The sequence below is a fragment of the Eriocheir sinensis genome, chromosome 23 (assembly GCF_024679095.1).
Source record: "Eriocheir sinensis breed Jianghai 21 chromosome 23, ASM2467909v1, whole genome shotgun sequence".
Taxonomy (NCBI): Eukaryota; Metazoa; Arthropoda; class Malacostraca; order Decapoda; family Varunidae; genus Eriocheir; species Eriocheir sinensis.
Window position 1 is genome coordinate 19,584,986 of NC_066531.1, and position 19,325 is coordinate 19,604,310.

General features: G+C 44.4%; 1 protein-coding gene across 1 annotated transcript; it reads right to left on the reverse strand.

The window, feature by feature from the left end:
- Positions 1-2,628: 2,628 nt before the first annotated feature.
- On the reverse strand, positions 2,629-10,390 carry LOC127002540 (demethylmenaquinone methyltransferase-like). Its single transcript, XM_050868608.1, has 6 exons — positions 10,162-10,390; positions 9,818-9,969; positions 7,480-7,592; positions 6,790-6,882; positions 3,257-3,369; positions 2,629-2,902 (listed from the first exon to the last, which is right to left on the reverse strand). Exons 1-6 carry the CDS (start codon positions 10,285-10,287, stop codon positions 2,822-2,824), a joined length of 678 nt encoding a protein of 225 aa, XP_050724565.1. The 5' UTR covers positions 10,288-10,390; the 3' UTR covers positions 2,629-2,821.
- Positions 10,391-19,325: the final 8,935 nt, after the last annotated feature.

Genomic DNA, 19,325 nt, shown 5'->3' on the forward strand with positions numbered 1-19,325 from the left:
AATCCTAAGGGCTTCTTTCAGATGTATAGAACAAAAACACGGGAGAAAATTGGACCGCTGAAAACAAACACAGGAGAGCTAATAGAAAATTCCGAAAATATGAGCACATTGTTGAACGACTACTTCCTTTCAGTATTCACACAGGAGGATCGAACGACTATACCGGAAAGAGTTCAGGTGTACGAGGGCGGGGATGGCGACAAATTGAGGGATATAATCATTACCAGGCAAGTAGTTCACGATGAGATAGATAAGCTTAAGAAGAACAAGTCGCCAGGTCCTGACGGGATATTTCCGAGGGTATTAAAGTAAATAGGTGATGTACTCAGTGACCCACTAACCGACATCTTTAAGATGTCGGTAAATACTGGCTATGTGCCGATCCTATGGAAAGTAGCTAATGTGACGCCGATTTTTAAAAAGGGGGACAGGTCAGTTGCTTCAAACTATCGCCCAATTAGCTTAACATCGGTTATAGGCAAGATGCTGGAGTCCATAATAGCCAGGAACATTCGGGAGCATTTAGAGAAACATAGCTTAATTCACGATTCGCAGCATGGGTTCACAAAAGGTAGGCCATGCCTCACCAATCTCTTGTCCTTCTACAATAAAGTATTTGAAGCGGTTGACAGAGATGAAAATTATGATGTAATCTATCTTAATTTTAGTAAAGCGTTTGACAAAGTTCCTCACCAACGACTGTTGCTTAAATTACAGGCTCACGGAGTAGAGGGTAAAGTTTTGAACTGGGTCAAGGCGTGGCTTAGCAATAGGAAGCAAAGAGTGCAAATCAATGGTAAAAGATCTGACTGGGGATGTGTTACGAGTGGGGTCCCACAAGGTTCGGTATTAGGTCCACTTTTGTTTATTATTTATATCAATGACTTAGATACAGGAATTAGTAGTGATGTTAGTAAATTTGCAGATGATACCAAGATCGGTAGAGTAATTGGGTCGGATCGGGACGCTAGTATTCTCCAAGGTGAACTCAACAGATTGTATGACTGGGCGGATAAATGGCAGATGGAGTTCAATGTAGGGAAGTGCAGTATTCTGAGTGTAGGTAGGAACAACCCATCACATAACTATTGCTTAAATGACACTCATAAGTAGGTCTGGGTGCGAGAGGGATTTAGGGGTCTTAGTGACCTCTGATCTCCGTCCAAGGGCACATTGCATTCATGCTAGAAATCGAGCTAATAGGGTGCTGGGATTTATTTCAGGGAGCGTAAGCAACAGAAGCCCCGAAGTCTTCCTCAAACTATATTTAGCATTAGTTAGACCTCATCTTGACTATGCGGATCAGTTCTGGTCACCTTACTATAGAATGGATATCAAAATGTTAGAATCGGTGCAGAGGAGGATGACTAAGATGATTCAGGGGTTGAGAAACTTGCCATACGAGGGAAAACTAAAACAGTTAAACTTGCATTCTCTAGAAAGGCGAAGGGTGCGTGGAGACATGATCGAGGTTTATAAATGGATGAAGGGCTTTAATAAGGGAGACATTCATAAGGTTTTGTTGGTAAGAGAACCGGGTAGGACACGAAGTAATGAGTTTAAACTGGATAAATTCAGATTCAACAGGGACATGGGCAAAAATTGGTTTACTAACAGGGTGGTGGATGAGTGGAATAGGCTTAGCAGTCATGTGGTGAGTGCCAATACAATTGTCACATTCAAAAATAGACTAGATAAATTCATGGACAGCGATATTAGGTGGGGTTAGATACACGGGAGCTTAGGGTCAAAGGAGCTGCCTTGTACAGGCCTACCGGCCTCTTGTAGACTCCTGCGTTCTTATATCCTTATGTTGAGCGTTTTTTGGGGAGCTCCCAGTGCCTTCATGCGCCTCAGCATGAAAAGTTTGTAGGAAGCCACCCTGATAATGGTGCTGACGTGCTTGCCCCAGCTCAGCTTGCTGTCCAGGGTGACTCCAAGTAGTTTGGTGGATTCAACCACCTGCAGCTGGTGAGGGCCAACCTCCAGGGGTGGCGGTGGGATGGCAATGGTGGTGGTGTGAAAATGCATCACCACCGTCTTGTTGGTGTTGATGGTGACGTGGTTATCTTGCGTCCCGCTCTGCAGTCGGTCCAGAATGTGTTGTAGGGGCGTGTAGTCAGGGGCTGTGTTGTTGATGGAGATGCCCACTGGACAATCATCCACGTACTTCCAGCGATGAGGGGCGTCTAACAGTGCATTGTTGATCAGAATAAGGAAACAAAGAGGTCCGATGCGCGTCCCTTGTGGCACCCCAGCAGAGAGGGGCTGGAGGGTGGATGTGCTACCTTGATGACGCACAGCTTGGTGCCGGTGCGTCAGGAAGTCCGCCAGCCAGGATGTCAGGTGGGAGGGCAGGCCGATGTTTATGGCCTTGGTGATGACAGTGGTGTAGTCAACCAGGTCGAAGGCTTTCCGAAAGTCAATAAAGGCGAGGGCAGAGGAAGTTTTTTTTCTGGTTTTCAGGTTTTTTAGAATGAAATCAAGGAAACTTATGAGGCAATGTGTTGTGGAGGAGGCTCTAACGTTGCCGAACTGCCTCTGATCAGTTTTGTAATGAATAGTATCATATGCCCAGCTAAACACAGTCTTCACAAAGCAGGCTCGGGATTGGAGTGATGGCAATGGGTCTTAGTTCATTAAGTGAGATTTTTTTGACAATTTCAATAATATGATTCATACTGACAAATGTGTCCTATGCGTAAACTATCATATAACATCAGAGCACGATAATTCACACCTCTGTCTCGGGTGCCGCGACGAACTATAACTATAACTCCTCCTCCTCATCTCTCTCTTTTCCATTCCCTCCTCTTCCTCCTCACTCAGGCTTAGTGATGCGGAAGACGAAGACGAGACCCTCCTTGTCACAGAAATAGTTTGGGACGATGCGCCGCTCCACCTGAAGGAATTATGACCATCATTTCAAATACGTGACCTTCTCCCCCTGGCCAGCTCCTGACCATCTCCTTATACCAGTGTCCTGACAGGCGCCCATACAGTGAACAGCCCCGCCAGACAGAAACCTTGATTAGAGTAAATGTTTTCTTGTACCAACGTTGCCAGATAGTTGTACTCAGTCTCTTATATTTACCAACTTCCAACCCCAAAACTGTCTCCTGGGGCTCAATAACTAAATGCATTTATATCTGTCGTTAAAATGGTTAATTCCTGATGTTTCTTGGCAATAGTTAAGTGTCAAAAAACGGTAAATACTATGCTCTGAGTACGATAATCTGGCAATGGTGCTCCCTACCTTCTTCCACTTCCCGTCCGCCTCCAGCTGGTCCATGTAAGGCTCCAGCTTGTCCTTGTAGGAAGGCACGGTCTGTAGGTGCTCGTGGCGCATCACGATGATCACGAAGCTTCCTGGAGTACCGGGGAGGAGGAAATCAGTTAATCATTGGGTCATACGCTAGGAGGCGCGTCGTCTAGCCCACCCTAGGAAGACCGCCTCAAGGTTTATTCCATGCAAATCTGAAGTCACTATGTAGGCTCTTTCCCATCCTAAACGGGGCCTAAGTTCGCCTGTTTGAAAAACCTCTCGTAAAAGTTGCTGGGATTACCATGAACTGTTTTGCGATCCTATAGTAGGAGTAGGTAGGAAGACACCAACCGAATGAGCGTGAATTACTCCCGGTGAGGATATATGGGAAGCGAGGAGGGTGCTGAAGCCCTTCAAAGACCCTTCCCATGTCCTCACTAACCGTTTCCCTTTTGTCTCATCACCACCAGAGAGCAGTTCAGCATGCTCTCTAAAGACAGTTCCTCTCTCTTTCTACACCACACTATATTCACACAACACACACACCTTTTCCCAAAATTCAAAATTATAAATGGCGAAAAAAAACAATGCCTCTCAGTCCCCGCCTGGGGGGAGGGACCATAATTACCCCCAGGGAGGACTCCCCTTCTAGCTGCCGACTTGAGAGGTGTCCTGATAACTCCTCGAACCTCCTCCTTATCAATTTCTGCAACATTCGCGATCTTCGTTTTAATTTTCATTCTGTGGAACACCATCTCTCCTCCTTTAAACCTCACCTTCTCTTCCTCACCGAAACACAGGTTTCTGAGGCTACTGACAGCAACCTCTACTTTGTTCCCTACTACTATTTCTATCCTAAATTTCAATCCAAAGCTGGATGTTGCGCCTACGTGCGCAACGACATCACTTGCTCTCGTGCCCACAACCTTGACTCTTCTGAATTTTCCACCATCTGGCTAAGACTTAATTGTCATTCTATTACTAAATATATCTGTGCTGTTTATATATCACCTAACTCTACTAACTATGTAAAATTCTTTAACTATTTGAATTCTAAAGTGGAGCACATCTTGACTCACTCTCCCTTCGCTGATATCTCCATCCTAGGAGATTTCAATGTTCACCACCAGCTTTGGCTTTCATCCTCTTTCACAGACCAGCCTGGTGAACAAGCCTACAATTTTGCTCTCCTCAACGACCTAGAGCAGTTGGTTCAGCACCCTACACGTATTCCCGACCGTCTTGGAGACAGGCCCAACATTCTAGACCTCTTCCTTACCTCTAATCCTTCTGCTTACTCTGTCAAACCGTTCTCTCCGTTGGGCTCCTCCGATAATAACCTTATTTCCGTTTCCTGTCCTATCGCTCCTGTACATCCTCTGGACTCACCGAAGAGGCGATGCTTCTGGCATTTTGCTTCAGCTCGGTGGGACGATCTGATGATTACTGCCTCCAGAAGAGAGACCCCTCTGTGTGTGCCCAGTGCATCTCAGAGGTGATTGTCTCTGGAATGGAGGCACACATTCCACGTTCTTTCTCTACTCCTTGGCTTTAATCATGCTTGTTCTCGTGCTATTAAAGATAGAGAGGCAGCTCACAAAAGGTTCCAGAGCCTTCGAGCTCCCGCTAACTATGACCTTTACATTTCAGCCCGGAATCGTGCCATATCTATTCTCCGACTTACCAAAACTTCTTTTATCAATAGAAAATGTCAACACCTTGCTCCTTCTAATTCTTCCCGTGACTTCTGGCATCTAGCCAAAAATATCTCCTCCAATTTCACTCCTCCTCTCCTTAACCCTCTCATCTGTCTCTAAGGCTGAACTCTTCGCTCAAACTTTCTGTAAAAACTCAACCCTGGACGATTCTGGGCATATTCCTCCTACTCATCCCCCCTCTGACTCCTTTATGCCCGTTATTAAGATTCTTCCAAATGATGTTTTCTATGCCCTCTCTGGCATCAACTCTCAGAAGGCTTATGGACCTGATGGAGTGCCTCCTATTGTCCTTAAAAACTATACTTCCCTGCTGACACCCTGCCTGGTCAAATTCTTTCGTCTCTGCCTATCAACATCTGCCTTTCCTTCTTGCTGGAAGTATGCCTTTGTACAGCCTGTGCCTAAGAAGGGTGACCGTTCCAGTCCCTCAAACTACCGCCCTATAGCTTTACTTTCCTGTCTATCTAAAGCTTTTGAATCAATCCTTAACCGGAAGATTCAAAAGCACCTTTCCACTTCTAACCTTCTATCTGATCGCCAGTATGGGTTCCACAATGGGCGTTCTACTGGCGATCTTCTTGCTCTCTTAACTGACTCTTGGCACAAGTCTTTGCTTACTAAACTACCCTCTTTCGGATTATATCCCTTTCTCTGTTCCTTTATCTTCAGTTTCCTTTCCGGCCGTTGTATCTCTGCGGTGGTAGACGGTCACTGTTCTTCCCCTAAACCTATCAACAGTGGTGTTCCACAGGGCTCTGTCCTATCACCCACTCTCTTCTTGTTATTCATCAATGATCTTCTTTCAATAACAAACTTTCCTGTCCACTCATACGCCGACGACTCCACTCTGCATTATTCAACTTCTTTCAATAGAAGGCCATCCCAATGGGAAGTACACGACTCCAGACTGGAGGCTGCAGAACGCTTAACCTAAGACCTTGCTATCATTTCCGATTGTGGTAAAAGAAACCTTGTGTCCTTCAATGCCTTAAAAACTCAATTTCTCCACCTATCAACTCGACACAATCTTCCAAACACCTATCCCCTTTTCTTCAACAACACTCAGCTGTCACCAACTCAAAATCTCAACTGGAAACTTCATATCTCCACTCTCGCTAAATCAGCTTCCTCGAGGTTGGGCGTTCTGTATCGTCTCCGCCAGTTCTTCTCCCCCGCACAGTTGCTATCCATATACAGGGGCATTGTCCGCCCTCGCGTGTGTGTGGGTGTGTGGGGGAGGGGGGGGGGGTCCACTCACACATCCTTTCTGGACAGAGTGGAGTCTTAGGCTCTTCGTCTCATCAGCTCTCCTCCTCCAACTGATAGTTTTCTACCTCTTAAATTCCGTCGCGATGTTAACTCATTTATCTTCTATCGCTATTTTCACGCTGACTGCTCTTCTGAACTTGTTAACTGCATGCCTCCCTCCCTCCTTCCCGCGGCCCCGCTGTACACGACTTTCTACTCGTGCTCATCCCATACTGTCCAAAGCCCTTATGCAAGACTTAACCAGCATCTTCACTCTTTCATCCCTCACGCTGGTAAACTCTGGAACAATCTTCCTTCATCGGTATTTCCTCCGGCCTACGACTTGAACTCTTTCAAGAGGAGGGTATCAGGACACCACTTCTCCCGAAATTGACCCCTCTTTCGGCCACCTCTTTTGATTTTTTGTTCTCAGGAGCAGCGAGTAGCGGGCTTTTTTTTTATATTATTGTTTCCTTTTTTTGCGCCCTTGAGCTGTCTCCTTTGTTGTAAAAACACTCTCACACTCACGCACGCACGCACGCACGCACACTCACTCACCGTTCTTTGCGACGCGCACCAGGTCGTCGAGGCCACTGAGTGGGATATGACCTTCGCCCATACCGCCCGAGATGACCACCAGGTCGTATGTGTCTGAGAGAGAGAGAGAGAGAGAGAGAGAGAGAGAGAGAGAGAGAGAGAGAGAGAGAGAGAGAGAGAAGAAAAATGCGTATATTAATCTTTAAATATGAAACAACAACAATAACAATAATTCCACTCACACAGCTCTCCTGGACAGAGTGGAGTCTAAGGCTCTTCGTCTCATGAGCTCTCCTCCTCTTACTGACAACCTTCTACCTCTTAAATTCCGCCGCGATGTTGCCTCTTTTTCTATCTTCTATCGATATCTACATGATGACTGCTCTTCTGAACTTGCTAACTGCATGCCTCCTTCCCTCCCGCGGCCTCGCTGCACACGACTTTCTACTCATGCTCATCCCTATACTATCCAAAACCCTTATGCAAGAGGTAAACTCTGGAACAACCTTCCTTCGTCTGTATTTCCTCCTGCCTATGACTTGACTTATTTCAAGAAGAGTGTATCAAGACACCTCTCCACTCGAAATTGACCTCTCTTTTTGCTACTCTTTACTTTTATCTTTTATGGGAGCGGCGAGTAGCGGGCTTTTTTTTGTACTCTTGTTGAACTTGAGCCGTGTCCTTTGATGTAAAAAAACTAATCACTAATACCTTTGGGCACGGTGGAGTGTCCGCTGTCGATAAACTCCAGGAAGTCGCTGGTATAGATGCCAGTCTCCCGCAGCTTCATCATGCCCTCCGACGGGTCCACAGCGTCTATGTGCCTGTGGGAGTGGCTGTAGTAGTTGTAGTAGTAGCAGTATTAGTAGTACTGGAATGTTTCGTTTAGTCGGCGCAACATCTGTGGTCATATGCCGGAGAGAGACAGGAGGGGAAGGAATTATAGGAGAAGGGAACAGATCCCAGGAGACGGGACACAGCCCCCGATTAATACCTGGTACCCATTCACTGCTGGGTGGACAGGGGCGTAGGGTATCGGAAAAGACGCCCAAATTTTTCCACTCCGGCGGGAATCGAACCCGGGCTCTCTCGGTTGTGAGCCGAGTATGCTAACCACTGCACCACGAAGTCCCCAGTAATAGTAGTAGAAGTTATAGCATTAGTAGTAGTTGTTGGGAATCAGTAAATTTACCCTACCCAACAGTTAGGTCACTCGCAAAGTGAATAACACACCCGTCAGACAGTCCCAAAGAAACAAGTGCTTACCAGCTATTAGGTGGTGAAGGTATCCAACAAGCACCTCCAGACAGCCGAACAAATAATAATCCTACCGGATCCGTGTAGTTAAAAATCTATCTGTCTCAAATAACTGCTGGGGGCACTTAGCTGAGAAGCGGGTTTCAAAAGATATTGTTGTCTCTGAAGTATCGTTGCCGGGTGTAGTATCCCTCGAGTCAGGTAATATAAGGCACACTGCGTCCGAGTTAATGGGTGGGCTGCAGTGCCTTGGTCTTTACTTTGTGAAGGCCGGTGGTGGAGTGATAGAAAACCAACCACGTGGGTCTGAAGCGATATTTTGAATTTCTATCGCCAGATGGCGTGGCTTTCCTCTCTGTTTCCATCGGTTAAATTATCCTTGCTCTTTAATTATAATTCAACAAGAACAATTATTTATTATTTCATGAAAGGAAACACTTCACTGTTGTTATTCCCTTCATGGTAAATATGGTTAGTCTTCAGGCAGTGAATAAGTTGATTCTGTCTCGGTTTGGGAGCCGATGACCGAAGTATTTAAGTACCATCCAAGGCTTATTTGAGCTAAGACGATACTCATAGTTGGCTTGAACTCTCGGCCTGAGACTAGTTCCATAAGGGAAATAGTTAATTTGTCTAGTCCCCCGGTTAACTGGCCTAATTCCTAACATAGTATAGTCTATCGATTTTAACTTGAGCCCTTGGGCGCGACTCAGGGAGTCCCCACGACACCGCGCTGGTGCCACATCACTCTCTCTCTCTCTCTCTCTCTCTCTCTCTCTCTCTCTCTCTCTCTCTCTCTCTCTCTCTCTCTCTCTCTCTGCATGGCAGCGCAGCGCGCGAGAGTGAGATCTACTTCATTTGTCCATTGTGGTGTAACGTTGAATGGTGCGGCCTGGCGCCTGTTGCCAAGGTCCGTCAGGCGGCAACGTTGCATGAGCCACGTTGCCAAGTGATATGAAAGGTTTACTGAGTCGTTGTCTTTCCCTCTAATCCCAGGTCGAGTGCCCCAGTCTGCGGGATCTGCGATAGCAGTACCTCTCCCGGTGTCGTGATGTGCATGGGATTTTTTCCCTTTCCCTAATGCTGGGAGAAAAGGCGCTCACCCCTGGACATGACGTCATAGGGTATCTGCAGAAGATGGGCATCCTCCATCTCCTGTAGGGTCTCTTCATAGAAAGTTCTTTGTATTTCACTAATGCATTTTTTAATAAACATTTTATTATATTTTAAACTAGTGCTATATCTGAATGGACCATTTCAAAACTATCTTCCTAATAACTTTTATCACCCTTAGATTATTTTAATTATTTGCCTTCCATTTTATTACTCCGGTGCCATATGACCAAGATGTTGCGGCGCCATGAAAGAAACTCTAAATCAATCAATCAATCAATCCCTCTAATCCCAAGCCATTCATAACACCACGCAGTCGTATTATTGAATGTATGTAAATTCCATAAATAGATAACGTACAGACTAACAATGAGACAAAACGCCATGCGCAGGCCATTGCTAGAGCTGTAAATAATGGGGGTTTCCCCGGGCCAAGCCACAGGGCATAATTTTAAGTTAGAGTCGATGGACTATAGTAATGCCGCTCCTGCCCGCTCCCAGTTCCCACCCAGCGGCCCTGCCTCTACACAAGCTGCTGTAATTTCCAACACATCATCTTCATCTCTTGGCGTTGGACTCGTGTTGAGGCTGAGGCACTGGCAGGCAGGAGGCAGTGGACTGGAGGATATTTAAGTATGGTGACTGGACATCCCCTTGTCTGCGGCCCTGCGGCACCCACCTGAAGCCTTCCCGGTGGAGTTTGCTGCCCACGCAGTCCGTCCCGGCGGCCACGTCCAGCACCCTGGCCTTGGCTCGCCGCTCCGGGGGTACCCAACGCAGCGCCTCCTCCAGCGTGATGGTGGGGCCACGGTACCCGCCTTTCCAGATCATCTAAGGGGACGGGGAAGCGGGTGATTACAGGTGCGTACCCCAGGGGCCGCATCACTTCACTCCCGGACCTCACGGAATAATCGCCGGTTTAACGCAAAATCATTCCTGCGATACCCCATGATTCTGCGTAGGCACTTGGTACCGAAGGCATCTCTCTCTCTCTCTCTCTCTCTCTCTCTCTCTCTCTCTCACCATCTCCTCGTAGTTCTCGGACCACTCGTCGTAGCCGGCCGCCATCTCCTCCGGCGTGACCCCCGGCCTGTGGACGTTCTCGTTCGCCCTCATTGCCACGTCGCCCCGACTGCCGCCCTCAGACATTATCCTGCAGCAGGGAAGAGACGGGAGAATCACAGGCAGGGCATGACTACAGTACAGTACAATTCCTTTATACAACCTTCATATATTTACGAAGGTAGGTACGGTTTTCTAGACCCGCGCCGCACTCCTCGCTGATTTGCCGGCTAGCTCTCAAGCTCCGCCCACCTCTATGACAGGTGTGGCCCGCCTCCCTCTCTCTCTCTCTCTCTCTCTCTCTCTCTCTCTCTCTCTCTCTCTCTCTCTCTCTCTCTCTCTCTCTTTGGAATGGAACAGACTAAGCAATCACATAGTTAGTGCAGGGACGATAGCTTGGTTTAAGAATAGACTGGATAGCTACATGGACGAGGATGACAGGTGATAGTGAGGTGTGGGTGCAGTAAGGCTCTCCGGCTTATTGCACGGCCAGCTGACGTTACTCTCTCTCTCTCTCTCTCTCTCTCTCTCTCTCTCTCTCTCTCTCTCTCTATATATATATATATTATATATATATTATTTCCAAATATTTACAAATTTTCAGAAATACCAAAAAGATTTGGCAAACGGTCAATGAATTAAAAGGTAATACATACAAAGCAAACAATATCAAGTCATTGCAGTATAATAATTCAGTATTAAGTGATCCGTCAGATATATCGGAAGCCTTCATTAGATACTTTTCCAATATTGCATCTGAACTTGACAGAAAACTCCCAAGTATAAATATAGACCCGAAAGACTATCTTAAAGGTAACTTTCCAAATTCTATGATGTGCCCTATTGTTACTACCTTTGATTTGGCTACAGTAATTAAGTCATTAAACAATAAAAAATCAGGCATTAATGATATATCACCCTCTGTTATTAAAAGAAACTCTCATTTGATTTCAATCCCTTTGGCTATACTTTTTAATCAATCTGTTACAACTGGAACTTTTCCATCTCTGTTGAAGACTGCAAAAATTACACCTATCCACAAGTCTGGTCCCGATGATGACCCTAAAAATTATAGACCAATATCTCAACTTACAATTTTTTCTAAAATATTTGAAACTTTAATGAAGGTTTATTTAATTAAATATCTTGAAACTAAGAATATATTAAACCCTTCTCAACATGGTTTTAGGCGGAACTGCAGCACTTTTGTAGCCTTAAATGTATTTTCTAATGATATACTTTCTGCAATTGACAAAAAACTCCATGTCTTATCCATATTTATAGATTTTGCTAAAGCCTTTGATACAGTACATCATAAGATTCTTATTAACAAAATGTACCACTATGGGATCAGAGGTCCAATACTCTCTTGGTTCAAAGATTACTTAACGAATAGACACCAATGTACTGTATTTAGCGGCAAAAAATCATCTACTACCACTGTAAAGCTTGGTGTACCTCAAGGAAGTGTTCTAGGCCCAATTCTGTTTCTAATATACATCAATGATATATAAAATCTTTTCATTAAGGCTAAAAGTATATTGTTTGCTGATGACATGACACTACTTAACAGGTCCAAACCAAGATCAACTTGTACTAAATGCAAATCATGAACTCGAAAAACTATACCAATGGTGTCTATGTAACAGACTTACAATTAATACCAAAAAAAACTTGCTTTATGCTATTCACTACTAAAAATGCGTCTAACTTGATTAATTTAAAAATCAATAATGAAATAATTTCTAAAACTGATAGAGTGAGATTTCTTGGTGAAGATTATGATGATTCATTATCATTTAAATATCACATACATAACCTTACACTGAAAATATCACGACACATTGCTTTACTTTATCAAATAAAGGATATCATGCCTCAAAATGTATTAAAGTCAATATACTATGCACACATTTATTCACTAATTACCTACTGCAACCCCATTTGGTGTACAACATACACCACCTATTTAACCCCCCTAAGACTGCAGTTCAAAAAAATTGTAAGAATTATTACTAATAGCAACTATTTAGCACACACTAGTCAACTCTTCAAGGAAACCAAATTTTTCAAACTGGATGATATAACTAAACTGGAAATAGCTACACTCATGTACAAAATTAAGAATGAAATGCGTGACCTCCTCCCATCTCATGATTATAGTACCCGTCACCGCGACAATCTAAGCATTCCTATTCATCGTCTTTCAAAACTCCAATATTCCACTACTTATTTGGGTCCAGTAATTTGGAATTCTATCCCCACACAAATTCAAGAAGCTCCTTCCCTCAACACATTCAAAAGCCGATTAAAAACTAATATTATAATGACCTAATAACTGACTCACTTTTTTTCTTATAAATCTGCATGTGTATGTACTTTAAAATATTATGTTAATTATTTAATGCAACATATGAGCAATTTACTTATGTATATGAATGGGTGTATGCATGTATATGTGCGCACGTGTATAATTAGGTCTATGTGTGGGCATGCATGTATGTATGTACGCATTTATTCTATTGTGTTATCTCGCATGCTCAACATATGATTCTATTACTTTATCATTATGTAAAGTTATCATAATAATTTCATCTTTACTATAATCATTATTAATGTTGTCACAGCCAGTAATTTTCAAATAAAATATATATTTTCTTGCCTAAAAAGCTATGCTTTAGACAGGCTAGCTTTAGTTGTACAGCTTAAAGCTCTGTCCATACATATATATGCATATAACATATATAATTTTGTATAACTAATAGCTATAAATAAATGTTTCAAATGTTTCAAATGTTTCTCTCTCTCTCTCTCTCTCTCTCTCTCTCTCTCTCTCTCTCTCTCTCTCTCTCTCTCTCTCTCTCTCTCTCTCTGTGTGTGTGTGTGTGTGTGGGGGTGTGTGTGTGACAGAGAGAGAGAGAGAGAGAGAGAGAGAGAGAGAGAGAGAGAGAGAGAGACTCGTGATCAGGCTGTGATGAATGAACTACACACACACACACACACACACACACACACACACACACACACACACACACACACACACTCCCAGGCTTCACGGTCTGACAGGGCGGCAGTTCGAGCCCGCTCAGGCCGGATTATTTCCGTTGACTAGGAGTGGTTACTATCCCCCCTTGAGCAAAGGGGATGGGGTGTGTGGTGTGTGAGGTCCTGGCAGTACCCATAGATCGACGATAAAGAGCACTTGCTCATGTCGGGAGGGTACCCGCTGCTGGCGATTACGAGTCCAACACGTGAACAGGTCGTGGTGAATTACACACACACACACACACACACACACACACACACACACACACACACGCACACACACACTTTACACGTGGCAATTCCTGGCCGGCAATACAGCCGCGACGATCTAGCGGCTAGATCGGCTGGGTGCTCTCGGGAGAAAGTACCTTCACACGTGGGAGGAGCCGCCGGGAGCATCAAGACGTAAACTGCTAGTAAATGCAAGGGCATGAATTCACCCCAGACACGCCAAAAGGCTACTACCATATCTTAAAACCACAATGAGTTTGGTCCATCAGCCTAATATCGTAGAAATACTTTAAGTAAACGAGTTTTAACATAAGTAGTATTAATTGATTGATTGATTGTTTGCTGTTGCATTTAACAACAAAGGAGAATGGAGGAACATGCCATCCCAACCCCCAGGCATTACGTAGTGTGATTATATAATACACGAAAATAACCGTTCCTTATACCTCCTTCGATATCTCGCAAAGAAATAAACAATTCCCGCAATGTTGCTGCCACTCTCTCAAAAGTTGTTTTGCGCAGACTCTGCTTCTTGTAGAGCTTATCTTGTGGGTCCCACAAGTGTCGATGCTGCCTCACTTCCTCTAGCAATGCCACCTCGGCCTCCCGGCTCCAAATCTTGTTATCTGCATCTGTCATTTCTTGTTTTATTGGCGCCGACATGTTGTTTACCCGGCCGCCAGTCGGCAATACAAGACGGACACGCTCAGCTGCAGAGAACTTGCCGCGAGAAGACCTCCCAGACCCAGACCCAGACCAAAAATGCTGCCGCGCCTGTATTGCCAGCCGTGAATTACCAGGTGTAAAGCCGCCTTTAGAGGTGAGGTTCGTGATTTAAATGAGAAGAGATCGGAAGAAGAGAAGAGGGAGTTTTTTTGGAGAGTAATGGATATGAAAGTGAGAAAGTAGTTCATAGGGTCGAGAGGAAGAAGGGAATAAAACTAACAGAAAAGGAGGAAGGGTGGAAAGTGACATATACGAATATTAATGGAATAGTTTCATCGTGGATAGAGTTAACGGCTATTTGAGAGACAAAGAACCTGATATTGTGGGGCTGACGGAAACTAAGTTGTGACCCAATTGAGGTGGTGGGGATTGGAGAAGGTGCAAACAACATATGGAGAAGAGACAGAGAGATAAAACAGGGAGGAGGTGTGATGTTGATGGTTAAAAAAGGCATTAGGGTGGAGGAGGTAATTGAGGGTGAAGGCTTGACAGAGGTGTTGAAAGTGAAAATTGTGGGTGCTGAAGGAAGAAGGAGGCATTATGTAGTAGGGTATGTGCCCCCATGAACAAGCGTATGGGGGTTGCGGGAATATAAACAAATGATACAAGACGCGGTGAGTTGCAAGGATGAAATGTTGCGGGAGTGTGAGATAATAATTATAATGGGTGATTTCAACTGCATGGAGGTGGAATGGGAGGACTGGCAGACGCAGGGAGCAGACGAGTCGTGGGGAGGAAGACTCCTGCAACTGGCAGTGGAACATGTGCTGACTCAGTGGATCAAGGAACATACCAGATTCGGGAAAGAAGGCGAGGCATCAAGACTAGACCTGGTATATATTAAGTAAGGAGCCGGAAATAATATAAAATCTTAACGTAGATTGTCCAATAGCGAAGAGTGACCATGAGGTTGTGGAATTTGAAGTATCAGAAAATAGAACGATTGGCCGAAAAGAGGATCACAAATTGGGAGAAGCAACTACTGTGACTTTGTTAGCATGAGAACCTTTTTTGAAAATGCAAATTGGAGTGGGCTGTACAAAGCCAAGAGTACACAGGATAAGTGGGAGGAGTTTTTAGAGCTATACAAGGAAGCCGAAAATAGATATGTCCCCAAGGTACCCAAAAAGGATATTGGTAAAAAGGAGTGGTTTAACAAGAGATGCGAGATAGCTAGCAAGAGAAAAGAGGAAGCTTGGAAGGGATGGAGGAGACGAAGAAGAATCAACTCGTGGAACGATTTCAAACAAGCAAGGAATGAATATACAAAGATTAGAAGAGAAGAAAAAAGGAAATATGAAAAATATATAATCGACAAGTGAAAAGACCAACCCAAACTATTTGATAGACATGTGAACGGCAATTTATAGAATATATAAAAATCGATAAACTGAAAATGGATGAAACCACATATGGGGACCCAACAAAGATGGCAGAGGTGATGAATAACAGCTTCCATAGAATTTTCACAAAAGAAGAATTTGTACAACCCCCGGGCCAGGAAAAAGGAAGGGTTATGCAAGAGATTCAGTTAACGGTGCTGGTCAAAGAAAGTTTGAACAAACTGGATGTAAGAAAGGCGACGGGGCCGGATGGAGTATCAGGGTGGATCTTGAAAGAATGTAGTGATCAACTTGCAGAGAAACTGCTCTCCATAATGATTGCCTCTCTGAGTGAAGAAAAGGTACCACAAGATTGGAAGAGAGCAAGCATAGTACGGTAACGATTTTTAAGGGAGGCAAGAGAGAGGACCCATTAAATTACAGACCGGTATCACTCACTAGTGTGGTTGCGAAGATATGTGAGAGACTGGTTAAAAACAGGCGGTCGGATTTCTTAGAAAATGAGAAAATTATATCGGATTGCCAGTTTGGATTCAGGAAAGGGAGATCTTGCGTCACCAACTTGTTGTGTTACTACTTAAGAGTGACATATTTAATACAGGAGAGAGAAGGCTGGGCGGATGGAGTGTACTTGGATTTGAAAAAATTTTTTTTTTACATAGTACCGCACGTGGGCAACCATGGACGTCCATCTTCTGTCCCTCGTGGCCCTGATAAACTGTCCACCCGTCATATTCCTCCGTGCCAGCTTTACCAATCCGTCCATGTATTTCACTCTCGGTCTTCCTCTTCCTCTGGTTCCCTCCACCATTCCTGTCATTATCAGATTCTCCAGCCCCTCTCTCCTCATTACGTGCCCAAAATATTTCAGTTGTCTCAATCTCACCGCCCCCATCAGCTCCCTCCTCTCTCCCACCATCTACAATACTTCTTCGTTCGACCTTCTTGCCGTCCACGTGATTTTTATCCTCCTCCTCCACAGCCACATCTCCATTGCCTCCAGCTTATTCAACATCGTCTTTGATATAGTCCAACTTTCCACACCATATAACATTGTTGACCACACGAGTTTTTATTAAGCTTTTCCGTATTTTTTATAGAAAACTTTATTTGTCAATAGGTTCCTCATATTGCAAAATGCGGTCTTTGCTATACCTATTCTCCTTTTAATTTCTGTATCACACCTTATATCCTCGGTCACAACACTTCCCAAATAATTAAAGTTGTCTACCCTCTCCATCCTTTGACCTCCACATCGCAGCTCCATTCGTGGTATCTGTGCATTATTTGACATTACCAACCACTTCGTTCTCTATACCTTAATTGTCAAACCTTTGGATTCCCTTTCTTCTTTTACTCGGTTGAGCATTAATTGTATTTTTTTTCTTTATTGTTTGAGCATGCGTAGAAAGTCGCGTGCAACAGGGCCGCGGGAGGGAGGGAGGCATGCAGTTAGCAAGTTCAGAAGAGCAGTCAGCATGAAAATATCGATAGAAGATAGAAAGAGAGGCAACATGGCGGCGGAAATTAAGAGGTAGAAGACTATCAGTAAGAGGAGGAGAGGTGTTGAGACGAAGAGCCTTAGACTCCACTCTGTCCAAGAGAGCTGTGTGAGTGGAGCCCCCACACACGTGAGATACATGCTCCATACGAGGGCGGACAATGCCCCTGTATATGGATAGCAACTGTGCGGGGAAGAAGAACTGGTGGAGACGATACAGAACACCCAACCTCGAGGAAGATGATTTAGTGAGAGAAGATATGTGAAGTTTCCAGTTAAGATTTTGAGTTAAGGATAGACCGAGGATGTTTAGTGTTGAAGATGGTGACAGATGAGTGTTGTCGAAGAATATGGGATAGGTGGAGAAATTGGGTTTTTGAGGCATTGGAGGGCACAAGGTTCCTTTTACCCCAATTGGAAATGATAGTAAGGTCTGAGGTTAAGCGTTCTGCAGCCTCCTCCAGTCTGGAGTCATGTAATTCCTGTTGAGAGGGTCTTCTGTTGAAAGAAGTTGAATAATGCAGAGTGGAGTCATCAGCGTATGAGTGGATAGGACAGTTTGATATGGAAAGAAGATCATTGATGAATAACAGGAAGAGAGTGGGTGATAGGACAGAACCCTGTGGAACACCACTGTTAATAGGTTTAAGAGAAAAACAGTGACCGTCTACCATAGCAGAGATAGAACGGCCGGAAAGGAAACTGGAGATAAAGGAACAGAGAGAAGGATATAATCCGAAAGAGGGCAGTTTATAAAGCAAAGACTTGTGCCAGACTCTATCGATTGTTACCTTTTTCATGCCCTTGAACTGACTCCTCTGCTGTAAAAAAAAAAAGAATTGTAGACCTTGTTCACCATCTCTGATACACTTTACTGCCATATCTTCAACTGCTTGCAACATTTATATCGTAACACTCTCGCTTCCTGCTGCCTTTCCTCTCTTCAGGTCTTTCATTGCCCATTTTACTTCAGTCTAAAATTTCTAGGCCTTCATTTCCTTCGGCCGTGTCATCCATCTCTGGTCTCTCATCACTAAACAGCTCTCTTATAATAATAATATTATATTCACTCCATCTTTGTCCCGCCTCCTCTGCATCCATCAAGACTGTCCCATCTTTCTTTTTCACAGCACCGCCTTTATTCCACTTCCGTGTCTGACTTCCTAACTAACAGGGAAATGAGGACGATAATCAGGGACAGGGTTTCCAACTGCTGCCCTGTGATGAGTGGAGTCCCGCAAGGTTCGGTGTTGGCACCAATAATGTTTCCTGTTTATATGAAATATGGTGGATGGAGTGTCCAGCTATGTGAGTTTGTTTGCAGATGATGCAAAACTATTGAGACGAGTGAATAATATGAAGAACTGTGAGGCATTGCAACGGACCTGGATAGAATATGGGAGTGGAGTGGTACATGGCAGATGGAATTCAACCTCGGGAAATGTAAAAAAATGGAGTTTGGTAGGAGTGGCAGAAGATGTGAATATGATTATAAGATGTGAAGTAAGATAATATGCAGAGGAGTGGAGGAAAAAGATTTGGGAGTGACTCTCAGAGAATGTCACCGGACAAACACATCAACAGGATAACATGACAAACTCTGAATTTGCTGAGGAACATAAGGACGGCATTTGTGTACTTGGATGAGGAGATGATGAAGAAAATAATAATCCCAATGATAAGGCCAAAGACTGCAGAGAGCGGCAACTAAGATGGTACCGAAACTTCGAGATCGGACTTATGAGGAGAGACTCAATAGCATGGGGCTCACAACCTTGGAGAGAAGAAGAGAAAGAGGAGATCTGATAGCGGTGTACAGGGTGGCGAGCGGAATGGAGCATTTGGACAGAGAGGACCTGTGTGTGTGGAACGAGAGAGAAACAAGAGGACATGGGAAAGAAGTTGAGGGCGACCACGTGTAGGAGAGATGTGAAAAAGTTAACCTTCCCAAGCAAAAACATTGAGCTATGGAATAGACTGAAGGAGAAGGTGGTTTGTGCAAGAAACATTCATGTTTTCGTAAAATTAAAACCCCTTCCACCTGGAGGGGCTGTTGCGTCATAGCCGGACCTACGCGTCAACATATGCATGTATCATTCAATGCTTGTATATACGTAAAAATTGCATTTGAATATTTTTTTCTCCGTAAAGTTTCTCATGTCATCCTCTCCTCCGAGCGGCGAGACAGGGGAGGAAGAGAGACGCCAAAGCCAGTGCCAGTCGAAACAAACGGGGAGAGTGCGTCGTAGTTTTCTCTTCACTCCAGCCAAAAAAACGTC

What these genes read in the sequence shown, in the direction of transcription:
- LOC127002540 (XM_050868608.1), bottom strand. Translation starts at nt 10,287, where the DNA reads ATGTCTGAGGGCGGCAGTCGGGGCGACGTGGCAATGAGGGCGAACGAG. An exon ending in CCGAGAACTACGAGGAGATG is followed by an intron (nt 9,970 to 10,161) that starts GTGAGAGAGAGA and finishes CCGTCCCCTTAG; the next exon opens with ATGATCTGGAAAGGCGGGTA. An exon ending in CTCCACCGGGAAGGCTTCAG is followed by an intron (nt 7,593 to 9,817) that starts GTGGGTGCCGCA and finishes CCACTCCCACAG; the next exon opens with GCACATAGACGCTGTGGACC.